General features: G+C 42.1%; 1 protein-coding gene across 1 annotated transcript in view; it reads right to left on the reverse strand.

The window, feature by feature from the left end:
• The window catches only part of LOC102313124 (collagen alpha-1(XIV) chain), a 173,032-nt gene that overhangs the window by 78,835 nt on the left and 79,633 nt on the right, over positions 1-14,564 (reverse strand). The window contains exons 18-21 of the mRNA XM_042212952.1: positions 13,602-13,734; positions 13,350-13,394; positions 11,929-12,074; positions 4,154-4,295 (exon numbers count right to left, since the gene is read on the reverse strand). Of these exons, the coding sequence (XP_042068886.1) occupies positions 4,154-4,295; positions 11,929-12,074; positions 13,350-13,394; positions 13,602-13,734 (466 nt within the window). The remainder of the gene's footprint in view (positions 1-4,153; positions 4,296-11,928; positions 12,075-13,349; positions 13,395-13,601; positions 13,735-14,564) is intronic.

The following is a 14,564-nucleotide window of genomic DNA, read 5'->3' on the forward strand; positions in this document are numbered from 1 at the left end:
CTGGAATTACCAACTTTACTCGTCACCTGACAAACACACCGTTGTCTGGCTGTGTTTGAAATCAGCTAAGTTGCTGTGGGAGGCTCAGTCAGTGCAGGCATCCTGCACCAGCGTTGATGTTTAACAGGCTGCGAATGCTTAGACCGCCGCATCGCCGCCACAGTAAACATGTCCGCTTCTCTGTGATGTCAGCGGCTTCTGACAAAACAACACTGTGTGATGTTCTGTTAATGAGAAGACCTGAAACCACCTCATTTGAAAAGATAAGCAGGACTCTTCTAGTCTGAAGGTATTTTTCCAAATAAAATGAACTGCAGACTGTGATTCTGCTGCTTTACAATCTTTGCTTTTTAGTGCTTCTTACAGATTCGAAGCTGCTTCAAAATCCAAATCGCACAAATTAAAACACCCTGCTGTCTCTTAAATTCATTCCTCATTCATTCCTCGTCACAACATATTCCACACCGAGGCTATGAAAGTCAATTATCTTCTAATTCTCGGTCTTAAATCTCTTTGCCATCAAGTTGGTAGTGACTTTTCTATCACATTATATTTGTTTCCCCGCCGCCCTCTCTGTATTACCCCCCACGTCTCTCTCTGATTGGCCCATCCTTCAGTGGATCAAACGCAGCTTAATCTGCCTCTTCTGCCACATTATCTATCTTCAGTTTGGGGCTAAAAACCCAATCATCCTCTCTGCATTCCCTGTCATGCCTCCCTCGGCGTTCGCCCCATCCCTCATAGGTTCAAATCCCAAGATTACACGGGCGCCGTTTGTCACATCATCTATCTCCACCTTAAAAAACGCAATCATCCCCCCTCCTCTCTCTCTGCAATCCCCGTCATTCTTCCCCAGGTGATCGTCTCATCCCTCACTACCTAACAGGAGCCATTCATCATCAGCGGGTGTCGCAGGCTCGCCGCTTAAAAAGCGGAGAACGTCGTTAGCGTCTGCTAATGTGTGTAACGCGTCGCACGGGGGAGACATGATGGGACGGAGCGGAAAGATGAACGACTTAAATTTAGAGTTTCCTCCACGCTAAAAGTGGAGTGTTTGTTCTGTAATGCACTTGGCGGCAGAGAAAATCATTAGCCTCTGCTGCACTCGCAGCGGCGCTCTGTCACATTTAACAAAAGAGGAAAAGATGCTTCCCGCATATTTCTGTCTTCAGCTCCACAGTAAAGCAAATGGATGCTGAGCACTGAGCGGCCGCCGTCTCTTTTCCTTCCTGGGAAACTGTCTCAGGTGTAATGAGCTGCAGAGATCTCCGGGGTTGGGTTAGGGAGAAAGTACGTCTTCCTATTTTTCATCTAAATACTTGTTAATGAAGGCAAAGTTGCAACAAAAAGCAAAACTGGAAGCGCACACCTAATTTCTAATAAAGGTTCGGCTCCAGTATTTTGAATCTAGCACTGACAGAGACTTTATCTTGTTACATATTTCATCAAATCAATCAACGTTTTATCTTGTGCAGTGATTTAAACTTTACAATATAATTGAACCCTCTCTTTGCCCGTGTTGGCAGCAAGAAAAACGCCCCCTCAATCATTCAGCTTCCAGCAACATTTTCTTGAGCGTCCTGAACAAGATGAATGGCGAACACTTTGCTGCTCGGCTTAAATTGTTGTGTTTGTTTCACAGTAATGAGACTTTAAGAAAGCGACAGCCGCTGTGGGCAGAAATGCATCTCTCACCCTCAACTCACCCACAACAGATTCTCCCTCTCAGGAGGCACAAACACCCGAGACACCAGCCCCTCGTTATGGGTCCCATTAGCAAACTTTTCCAAATCAGTGAAGTCGTTTCCACGTTTGATCCTGAAAATGCTCACTTTTTTGCACCCTTGTGGTTGTGAACATGACATTGACATTTCCACTATCTTTTAATTGCAAACCACAGCGCTGCTTTGTTCTGGCCTGTCTCCTGGTCCTCGCTGACCCTCAACACCTCCAGGATTGGAGGATTTTCTATCTCCCAGAATCTTTTTGGCCTTTCAGATCCAAACTTTGCTTCACATACTTGGTTTGAATCATGCTGAACTGATTCTTTGTTAAAAGAGAGGTATATTTATGATTTTATGAATACATATGGCTTTCTTCAATGAGTTATCTGTTGGCATAATTAAATCATTATATACTGAAACTTAGTGTAATATTATAACATGCTGAGATGGACAGCAGATGTACAGGACAACACATTTTCTGTCCTTCTTTGTTTTCTGTGTGATTTATACCACTGAGCCGTTTATTTTTTAAAGCCTGGCCATTGTTGAGGTGTGCAACAGCTTTGCTGGCCCGCAGTGAAAAGCCTTCTGTGTTATTAAACTGGAGAGTCGGGACCAAGCTAAACGGAGACTGGAGCACGAGGTCAACATTCACCACACTGGAGATCCAGGAGCCACCAGGAGCAGCAACAGCACGACTTGAAGGAAGCAACATAATCCTGAGAGCTGTTCATACATCACCAAAGACGGCATCGTACCCCAACTACTGACTATTCTTCAAATGATGTATCTTTATCCAAACCATGATAAATGTAAACATAACCAACCAAAAGAAAGAGAAACTAAAAATGAAACCAGGTCCTAAAACAACAACAAAACGTGATGGCACAGTGAGGACAGACGGTCTTCTGCAGAGCTCATCTTTTTAATCTGTGGTGGCAAAGAAACTTTAAAGTCAGGAGGACACAGGCTAGTCGAACACGTGCTTTGTTGCCTTTACTCTGGATTCACTTTAGCTTCACATATTTAATCATTTAATATTCGAAGCATATCCTGCCACTGTCATACTCACAACATAACATCCACAGATTTTGAGGGCATTTCTCTGTTAGTTTTCGCTTGAGATGTTTCCACTTTTCAAAGAGGACAAAAAGGAATAATAACGATAAATAAACAGAGGGTGAAAGAGGAATCCTGAAAACTGCCACTGAATGTAGAAATCAACCTCTATCAGATCAGCAGGGAAGAGATCATCGTGGAAAACAAGCACCTTCACCTTTCTTCATCCCGTTCTTGCCTTTGTTCACTTTCATCCTTCTTCCTGTCTGCTCTGGCATGACAAGATTTTCCCGGCACAAATCCAATAATACTTCAGTCTGTCTACAGCAGCAGGACTGTGCCGGAGATCAGAGCGCAAAGATGCCAGAGAGTGTCGGAGGGTCACAAGTGTGGCACTCTGATCCACAGCAGCTTCTCAGCTCTACTTTCAAACCCCAGCCGGGGTTATTTGTCCAACTATAACAAACTACTCCTACACTCAGCTGGGAGGACAACATGAAGTTTCTCCTCCATGTGTTTCTTCTTTTTCTACACTATGCCAGTATTTTTAGACACAAGAAGCTGAACAAATGTGAGTACAACTGGCTTAGAAGATCAGATATGATACAAATAACTTGCTGAATGAATAAATAAGCATAAAAAAGAAAGAATAAAATGGTAAATGGACCGGTTCTAATAATAATAACAACAATAATGATGATACAGCTCTTTTTGACTGAACACTCAAAGAGCTAAATGATATTAAGAGGTTCCACAATGTTCTGTCCCTTCTAGGTTACATATTTGTTTTCCAGTGTGGTTATTCTTCACGTCTGACCACTTGCTGCTGTCCTTCAAAAGTCTGTGTCTCAAACTGACAGTGATGATAACAACCAAATCTAGTAGTCTTAAATAAGCTCATCTATCAACAAATCACAACAGCAGTCACCACACGGTGCTTCATATTGTGCAGCAAAGACCCCACAACAGTGCAGAGAAAACCCCAACAATCAAACAATTCCCTATGAACAAGCACTTGGTGACAGTGGGAAGGAAGAAACCTGATCAGAGCCAGGCTGAGGGGAGGAGCATGTGCTGGGATTTGTTCTCCAGACTCAAACGTTAGAGCAGGACTCCCTGTAAACCAAACCATCCATCCTGTAAACAGCGTAGAGATGCAGAGATGTCTTTCTTCTTGTATCGCTGTTTCCTGGTCTAATTTGTATGCTTGTGTTAGACAGCAGATAAGTTGGTGTCAAGTGGAACTCCAGCTCTGCTCTGAGGTCCTGATCACAGGTTAATGATAAAACACGATACTGCAGACGACTTAAAAAGAGCAGAGAGTGAAGAAAAGAAAGTGAAAGAAACAAAAGTCAAGCGAACTCAGCATCAATATGACTCACGCGTCCGTCCCGTCGCGGCCGCTGCCGGTCCGTCTCCCTCGGGGTAGACAGGAGTGATGGAGACTTTGTACTCTGTGTCTGACAGCAGAGGCTGCAGAACCAGGCTGTTCTGACCAGTGGGCACTGTTCTCTGTAAACACAGAAAGACCAGAGTCAGGACAGTTTTGAAAGACAAGCAAAGCTGTTAATGTTTGACTTTAACATTTAGACATTTCCCCATCCTCAGTCTCTCTGCACTGATGTGACATTTCACCTCCCAAAGTTCAGCTGCCAGTCAAACAGAGAAACTGCACTCTGCCGTTTCCTTGTTTCTAATCTCCATAGTTTCCACAGCTCATCGTCCAGTTTTGCTTTGTAATATTAAACGTGTGGACTTTTGTAGCTGCTTCTTAATCATGTTGCACCACATACGCTCACTGCAGGATCACTTCATGTAGATGTAACAGCAGGATAACGTGACTGCTGAGGTTTCTCGATTTAACAGGACCTCGAGTTTGCTTTAAAAAAAAATAGGAAAATGATGTTTCTGCAAACCCAAAAAGACTTGTGCATGTCTTCAGTGATTTGGTTATAATTTGTGTCCACATGCAGAGATACGTTTGCGTCTAAATGATTGTTTCTTTGATCATTCTCATTACCCTCCCTCTTCCTTCACAGCATGACCGAGGTGACAGACTGCGACTGAGAACGTCTTCAAGCATTCTGCATTCTTCCCTCTGTTTGTTGATGTTTTTGGTAGCATTTCTGTATCTGCATTCAGTCTTTAAACGCACTCTGAAAACTTTTGAATGAATTATGATAAAACGCTGCAGGGACGCCGAGGAGCCGCGTTAACAATTCATCACAGCTTCGTCCACTGAGGTCATCAAGGTCAACCTGAAGATTTATTGGTCGAAAACTGACATAACATGTTGTGTTTATTGTCAACATTTAGGAAGTACCATATAGATTTAAATGATCATGTCACATTTGACCTCTGACCTCTCCTTCAAAGTCTGATCTGAAGGTCAAATGATAATGTTGCAGGTTTTGTGACAGGAACAAGTTTCCATGGGAGACTTTTTAACTGTAATTGACTAATTTCATTATAACTTTACTGTGTTTACATTAGCAGGTCATATGTGTTTAAAATTAAATCAAATTCATGTGTTTTTTAAATTAAAATCAAACCAGTTTTTGTTTCTTTTTCGCTTGATCTTCAGTCCAACAGCTCACCGCTGGGTTTGTTGGTCTCTCTGACTCCCGTCTCCCTTTTTTGTGCTTTGTGTATTTTTTATTGTTAATATTTTATTATCATTTTTTATTTTCCATTCTTTGAACTCCTGTCTCATGTGTTGGCTTCCTCTGAGCCATGGATTTAGAGTCTAACAAGGGCGGATTTAAAAATGAGTTAACAAAGAGAATTAAGATTTCTAAAGCACGAGCTAGCAAAAAAATAGCATTAGCCTTTTTAATAGAGGTGAAGGAGGGAGAGTGGCTGCAGTGGACTGCGAGGTTTCAAAGTGCTGCAGAGGTTAATTGTGTCCAGGTGTCCTCCTCACCTGTGGGCGAGCTGAGTCTTTTATTAAAACTGATGATCTCACACTGAAGACAATCCAATCTCCTTCTTTACCCCGTGGACATCTTTCCTCTCTCTTCATCTCTGCTTCTCTCGATTTCTCTGCTGTTGTTTGTCTCACCACATCTGCTGTTCATAAATTATACTTATATGGTGACTTATATTATTTATTTTTGTTTTTGTTCTTTGAATCCGAAACCCAGTGGAGCTCTCTTTGTTTTTATTCTCCAAAACCTCTGGCTCATTTCCGCTCCGCTCATCTTAAAGTATCACCTTCTCTTCCACACTCTTCCCCCTTCTGTTATTAAACTCTATGATACACATATATATATTTTATGTATGATGACAGTAATTTCCAACAAAATCCAATTGGAGCAAACTGAAAAGGATGGCGTCGTCTGGTTGTGGCAACATAATAAAAGAAAATCTTGACAAATTCAAGTGGCTCCTCACATTCTATTGGTTAGAAAGAAGCCAAATCTTCTCTCAGTAAACTGAACATATTATATCAGCCGAGCCTTATGATACAGTTTAGAAACACTCGTCTGTTATTTGATCTGCATAAAGCATGCTGCGAATGCTCTAAGTGGCTCTGTGAAGGGAAATGTTTGTATTTTACATATGATTGAACACAGAGCTCATCTCGCTCCAGGTAACCAGAGCTATTGTTGTATTGTGCGTAGGAGAAATCTTTAAAGGTTGAGCTCTCTCTGCTGTCTGTCTGCTGGGCCAGTTTGCATTCTGAGCATGTAGAGTCTGGCCCGACTCCATTCGCAAAACTTCCACTTTCTAAAAAAACAGAAAGAAATTCTTATACGTGTCAGTCAGAGCAGCACTGTGGGCCTTAACAAATCAATTTCAGCCCAGCCTGATGAAAAAGGCAGCAAGTCTCTAAACTGTCACACTGTCACACAGTTGGAATAAACCACCTCCAGCTGCACTCCCTTTTTTACTCCAACCTCTTTGTAAATGCAAACGCGGTCTCATAAAGTATTTATGTGATCCAGAAACACAATCTTGTTTTGACAGAGGCTCCACGCAGGTCTGGAATATTAAGTTTGATCCACCTTCGCTGGAACAACGAGGCTTAAAGGTAAACTGCAGGGTAGACAGTCAAACACACAGCTGACAGAGTCAGAGTGCGATGACACAAGAAGAGCTGTACAGACAAAACGCCAAAGCAGAAACAAGACTTCAGACCAGAACAACAGGAACCAACAAAAAAAATCAGAAAGACTACTACGAAGAATATTTTGGTCAATATTGAGATTACAGAACAATTATTGACCTAAAACCGAAATATAAATACATAAATACTAGGGCTGCAACGATACACAAAATTCACGGTTCGGTTCGATACTTTGGTGTCACGGTTCGATATTTTTTCGATACAAAAAAATGTTCATGCTTTTTTAATTTGTCATTTATTAAAATTATAAATATATATTTTAACTCAAAAGTACAGTTTTTAAATTTAATGTTGCTGAAACAACAAAGTAATAAAAATAAATATATCTGATTGAGAAATCACTCATCTTTGGAAAAGAGAGTTTATTACAGAGAAATGGCTCTTTCCAAAATAAAAGCTCTACTATACGCTTCTTCTGGGCTATATTCTCAGCAGCATATTAAACATATCAGGTCCCCATAAGGAGAATCCTGTGCTAACGGCTGTCTAAATGACTCGGGTAAAGTTTGTAGCATGCTGCTTGTTGTTTTTGTCTGCTTCCACTTGTCTTTGCACTAGGATGATGTCGGAGTAAATGTGCAGTCATATTCGTTGTGTTCCCACTAGTGCTGTCAGCGTTAATCTCGTTAAAATGACATTAACGCCATAACGCAGCAAATCTCCGTTAACGAGTTACCGCGGATCGCCCCGTGCGTGGGGCTGGACGGCATCAACACTTAACAAGCTAACTGCGCTAACGCACTAGTTCCCACCAATTGAGCATTGCGTGGCACATCCAACATACTGTTTTACTTTTGTCCATGACGCGCTTACCTTCAGGGTCATACGTCACATGAAGAACCAAAATAGTTCCAAAGGCCAGATCTGAATGAGGGTGGGGGAGGTTCAATTTCGGGTAGCGTTGAGGCAGTTGCCATGTTGCAACGAGCGCTCAACACAGACAGCATCGTCAGAAGAAAAGTTGATAAAATAAATAAAAAATTTTGTATTGTTCGATACATATGCGTATATCCGAAAGCACTGTATCGAACGTGTTGCACCCCTAATAAATACATAAACACACCACAGCCAGTCAGTGTGACAAAACTAATGAATAATGTTGAACTGTCAGTAGTCTTGTTTAAATCATTTTTATGATAAATCCAAATAATGCCAAGCCCTAGATCCAAGTGGGGACGCATCCCTTATGTTGCCAACCAAGCGGGAACCTCCGGGGGCTGAAAACTGAAGCTGAGAAAAAAAACTATCCATACCTGCAGTTCCTTTAGTGGCCACTTGGGGAGAAATGCTCATAAACTCTGGTGTTAACATGCCTAGCTTTGCAGTAGTGGTCGACATCACTGACGATGTTAAAGAAGAAACACCTTTAATCTTAGATGAGGACTTTAAGCTCAGGTCAAGTCATAAGCCTTCAGTTTATTACAGGACATTTTTGACAGCTGGTAGCTGCTGGACGCACAAATCCTGGAGGATTTGTGACTTTGGAGAATATATATATATATATATATATAAATAAAAGACACTTATTGTTAAATATCAGAAACAGACCTAACATTAACAAAAAACAAATAAATAGAGAACTGGAAGTGGATCAGACACACTAAATGAGCAGTTAGGGGACAGACATTTCTGCTGAATGATGCCAAAGATCACAGTTAAAAAGAAATGGGTTTGGATTTCTCCCTCATGAAACCACACTTATGGTGTTTAAACCTAAATGGCTTCCATTAGCTAAAACCGGCAATTGAGACATGGCTCAAAGATCAGAAATTAAAGCTTTAGTGCAAAACACTGTATTTATTGATTATTTTCTAATAGCTGTGAGTGTCACACACAGACAGTTACAGTTTTTTAAGAAAAAGATCCCTTAAACTTTTTAATCCCCAGTTTTTAACCTCCTGGAACAAGAATCTGCTCCCGAGCAGCGAGAGCCAGAACCCTGCACACGGTGGAATTGCTCTTGATGCCCGGCAGCTTTGGTTTATTGGACGCTGAATGAAGCGGCACAGGGAAATAATGGAGCTTCAATGAGTTGAGCATCACAGCTGCCTGTGGACAGATGGCTTCAGAGTTGAGTCACGCCATGGCTACGGTGTAGACACCATCATCTGGTACGGCAGTGACACAGCCATCTGAATGAACCGAACCATTAACTTCTAGATTTATAAGCTTGTAGAGACCTAAGCACTGAGAAATGTTTCATTTATTCGTGCATTAATTTTCTAGTACAAGTCTAGCAAGAAAGAACCAGACCAGGTTAGAGGTTGTAACCCAAAAAGTACGGATTGGAAATGTTCCCGCCAGACTGCACAGGTGCACCACAAACACAATCATACCTGCTAATTACAGCTAAGTAACAGACTAATAACACGCTAGCATTTCACTCCCTGATGTCTGTATCTGACAGCAGGCCACACAGTGTTTGTCAGATGAAAAAAGCTTCATAAGGCACCAACAGACTCAGTGGCTTCAGTCAGAGGAGGCGAGCTCTGATTGCCTACAGTTCCCCGTGTCAGGAAATTGGGCATTTTGATGTGGGAGGCACTGGGGACAGACTGACTTGTGGAGTCCGTCTGAAGGACAGCTGGCTTCTTAATACCTCTGTGCTGGCTTCATTCTCCTTCTGCCTCCTTCTGCCCAGGAGGTCAAAATTTGACGATAACAATGGAAATGCAGATATTTCTATCATCCAGAGAAGAACAGGACAAAAACTAAGACATAACCACTCGATAATTAAATAATATAAATAATTCAAAAGTTGCAAAAAGGCCAAGGAAGTCTGATTTCTGGCTTTTCTTTGCTGCGTGTTCCTGTGATGCAGAGCGTTCTGTAATCGTGTTAGAAAACCACTTTGTGACTAATAGCCACAATTTAATTACATATAATATGATTTGTTGCAGCTGCAGATCTAACATGCTGACTACACGTTAGCTCTTTAGGACAAGATTCCACCAGTGAAGATGAAGTGGGATGAGCCACATATCAATAACGTGTAAATGAGACGCGCTCCTTCGGTGGCGCGTTGCCCTGCTTTGGCAGCCGAGAACCACAGAGTGAAACTTTGAACAAAGCAGGTGTTTTTTTCTCCCCCCACAGCAGATAGACATCTAAATAGTAGCTATTGAGCGCAGCACTTGGTGATTCATAACCTGACCGGATTGCCAAACAGAGGCCACAGCTGTTCGTGCTTTGATAAGAGATCTCATTTAACAAGCCGCCGGTGCGAGCAGCTGGTGGCTCTTTATTGTCAGGATGAAAAGGCTGAAGCGGGACCTGTGTCCAGAGTGGGCCTCTGGTGCGGTGGCAGCACAACCGGCACACAACAACACACACCAGTGAAGTCAAAAGTCACAGGAAGATGAGACGGTTCTGGAGATATTTGACACGCGTTAACCTGACAAAGGGAACACCCGACCACTTAGGATTACAAAGAAGCTTGGAAGCCATGCTCTACATTTATTAACACCAAAGAGACAATTATTACAGAATAAATGTGATTTGCACAAATGTGAAAGAAAACAATGAGAGCATGAAAAAGAAAAAAGTCTTTGTGATGCATGTAAAGGTGTGTGTGTGTGTGAGCAGAGTTTAAAGACAGGAAATCTGGGAGTTTGTCTTTAATTAGGATTCGAAGCAGCTTTTATCATGAAAACTAACCACACTGTAAACATGACATGTCTGCCTTCTAACGGGGACTTTTAGTCAAAACTCACCTCATCACTGAGAACCAGACAGACGTCTTAGTTGAGCAGGAACCGTGAAGTTTGACCCTGATTACTGAGGACAACTATCTTTTAAAGCACACCCCTCCCCACACACCCAGATTCCAGGCGTCGCTAACACTTTTGCCTGGAATATTCCACATTCAGGTTTCCCACATGCACGTGTTGTTGGTAAAATCACAGTGTCGAGAGGTTTTTCTTTTTTTGCGTCCTTCCTGTGTGGCAGGACTGCAGAAAGCATCAATGCCCTTTTCCCCCTTTGATTAAATTGCCATTTAAGTGGAACTGGACAAAAACCAAGCTGGGATTTTGAGCCTGTGCTCCGTGTTGGTCCAACATCCTGACGGGTTGCATGAGTCACTCTGTAGGCATGAAAGCAAGTTCTGGCAATAAAAGTCACAGTTTCCGGGGTTAAGGTAGAGACCCAGAGCCAGAACCTGTGAGCGAACTTTCATGTCATATTTCGTTATTAAAAATAATATTTGGCTCCCTTTGGACATTTCTGGCACGCGGGGCCACGATTGTACCCCATTATTGATGTATTGTCACGCACGCCTGTGGCATATTTTTGCACGAGTGTTGTTTTCTATAAAAGCCTTCTCTCTCGGCTCATTACTGCAGAAGCTGCCAGGCTCTCTCTACCTCACTGAAAAAAAGAAAAACTCTTTGAAGGCCTGCCACTGTTTTCATCATCATTATCCTCTTCCTGCTCTCGTCTCTGCCCCTTAACTAGACTCTGAAGGCCTGCCATCAACTTCAGTAACACTGACTTTCTCTCCAAGGAGGACTTCTAATCTGAGGGCCTGCCATTGTCTTCATCAATAATCTCCCACCCTCCTCCTGTTGAAGACTGATGCTCTTTTGTCTGTTCCATTGTATGAATTTGTAGGAGTTTGACTTTCAGAGCATAAAATTTGAAGAGTATTCAAAGAAATCACACAAACGTGACTTAGTAAAGATTACGGCTGGAAATGTTCTGCAAATTAAACTTCTGCAAATTGGTGATGTGGTCGTGATGGCTGCCACAAGGGATTTCCATTTATTTTAAATGAGAGGGGAAGGCTCTATCAGCATGGAAAACACATCGCTGTCAGTTTCCTGTTGTTTTTAGGTGGTGTTTGTGTGCTGGGGCTGATTGTTTGTTGACTTTATTAATGTGCGGCTCCTATAGGCTAAGATAGTGTTGCTGAGTGTTGATGCTGGGAATGAAAAGCAGGCATTGCTGAAGACCGTTCAAATGAGCATCAGACCTGGAGGTAATTATTATGAAATGAAGTGTCTCTCTCTGTCTTACCGTCTCTGCTGCTCGGTCTCCCCTCGCACTGATGTAGCTCAGTCGATAATGTCGAGCATTTCTGGGGTCGACGGGCTGCCAGGACACCCGCATGCTGAACGTAGTTTCTTCATCGATCTTCATGCTTCTCACCCCGTACCGAGGAGCTGAAGGGTTGGACAGAGAAACTCTGGCTGCAGATCAGTGACTCAAAGATGAACTCAGTGAAGCATGAAGCTGTCACAGCCTATCACAGAAAGCGATGGTATCAAAATGTCATCATTCTGGCATTTAATTTGCTCAGATTTTCATATCACATCAGTGTCTTCGGAATATCGAAACGTTCCTTCGGAGAACATATCGGAACAACGCACCCTCCCTCTGATAATATAGGAACAGGTTTACAGACGCTATCAGTGAAACAGGAGGAGCAAACTTCTTATCTGATTTACCGTTTCAGAATTTTGATCTTATAACATCAGCATTTATAGCGTCACTTACACGCTCGAATTTTTGGAAACTTTTTTCCCAGTGCTGCCATTTCAACACAAAACCACAAACAGTGTTCTCACATGAGTCCTAATATTATGATCTTTATCTTTTTTCTTTATTTCTCTGATTTCTAAAAGACAATAACTGCTCTCCATCCTGTCGAGATTTCTTGCTTCCCGAAATCCAAACTGAGACGACTTCGGCTGGTTTGCATTTACGTGTCTCTGTCCTGTGCCAGGCTAGAAAGAACCAGACATTTACTTCAGCTTTACTCTGTCAATCTGACTAAATAATCGATACTGAGTAACTGCACTGGATCCAAACTGCACCCACAGGTAACAGTTTGGTTTTTCTTATTTAGTCTGGAAAATTTCAAATTCATGAAAAATATGTGTTTCACATTTAAAAGCTAATTGGTTACTACAGTAAAAAAACAACATTGATCTTCAGGCACACGTACTGCGTGGAGAAATGAAAACTGCCAGAGTTTGAAATTCCGAGTCATTATTCGACAGATCCTGGAAGATTTCTGTTGCCTAAAGAATTCCCATGAGCACTCGTTAGTCTGCAGTTCCACATGCACTTACAGGGCTGCTGATTGATGAAGATCCCTCGTTTCATGCAAGTTAGAGCTGATAAAAACACACCAACAGTTCAAAGGCATCTATTACCCATGTTCTTCATCAGCACAGGACCACAAACGCTGCCTCAGTGCGTTTCATTAACCAGTCTCAGCCAACAACCAGGCAGTGTTTCCCATTTTCACCAGTAGCCAGTGGCACCAGTACCAGTGAACTGTTTCTACATTAAACCTCAGCAACACATTGGTGGAAAAGAAGTCAAGTGATAAATGAAAGTCTTAGGATGACAGAGTTGATGAAGGATGAAATAAAACGCAGACGATGGAGAGAAGAGAAAAAAAGATCCCAATTCATCCCGGGATTAATTACCTGCTACGGTGGTGGTTGTCGTGGCAATGGTGGTTGTTTTTTCAGCTGAAAATCAAATGCAGAAACATGTCACTGATGCGACTGATCCATTAATTCAGAAAGTTTAAAGGATCCTTTGATGTCTGATTCCTCTGAGCGGTTTACAGAATAAAATCAGAGAATAATAACAGAAAGACGACAAACAGTCTCATTAATAAACACAACAAACATGAAAGTGTGAAGAAACCTGAGGTTTTGTAACAATAAATTTACCGGTGGACTCCACGAGGATCACCTCATCACTCTCCAGCTCATTCCCGTAAATGGCGGCGAGGAGGACTTCGTACTCTGTCGAGGGGGTGAGTTCCTTTATCAGGTACGTGTTGATATTCCCATTCACCAAAACCTGAAACAGCAGGACAACAAATCTGCTTTAGACAGACAGGTGACAGAAAAAGATGTTCCAAAATGTTTCATTCTAAGAGTTTCCTGATAAAACCTCTTTCTGCAGAGTACATAAAAGCAAAGTCACCATCAGTTAAGACAAAGATCAGAAGACATACAAAAGCCGGTGACGCCCACATTATCTCTCAGACACTCACTGGAGTGACAAAGTTGGCTTTTATCTGCTGTCACGTGCACTTCTTCTCATATCTTAATGAAATCATTTGATTGGTGTTTATCAGGTTCAAAGACGCTGCCAGTCAACAATGACTGCGACAAAGTCAGCACACAGTTATTAAACCTGACTGTGCTGGCGGGAGCAGCTTCGTTCGTTAGTGCTCGTTAGTGTTTCAAAGGATCCGATCTGCTCATTTCTAGCTCCATATTTTTATGGAGGTGATGAAAAATAATCTTTATTTCTGCGACAGTCAGACTGAGGAGTTTGGTGCAGCCTCTCAGTCTGTCCACTGCCTGGATGAAGCCATTTATCCATCGTCCTTTGAGAAGAACAGAAGGTGGTTCAGTCTTCTGTGCTCGCAGTCAGCTTCGTGTGATATGATCATATAAGGATATTCCCTCTGTAACATTACACAGAGCTGAGAGTAGAAACTGCCATTTGGCCACATGAAACACTGCCAACATGTGTTTAATTTAAGCATTGAGCAGTCTAAAACTTTATAAAGAGAGTTTTAATGGTCATTAAGGACCGAATTACTTAAAAGAATGAGCGTTTTCCATCCTGAGAGATGACACTTCAGAAATCATAAGATTTCCAGGTGACTTTCTTTCATC

Source organism: Haplochromis burtoni, unplaced genomic scaffold, assembly GCF_018398535.1.
Source record: "Haplochromis burtoni strain Fernald_Lab_line unplaced genomic scaffold, NCSU_Asbu1 Contig_402, whole genome shotgun sequence".
Classification (NCBI taxonomy): domain Eukaryota; kingdom Metazoa; phylum Chordata; class Actinopteri; order Cichliformes; family Cichlidae; genus Haplochromis; species Haplochromis burtoni.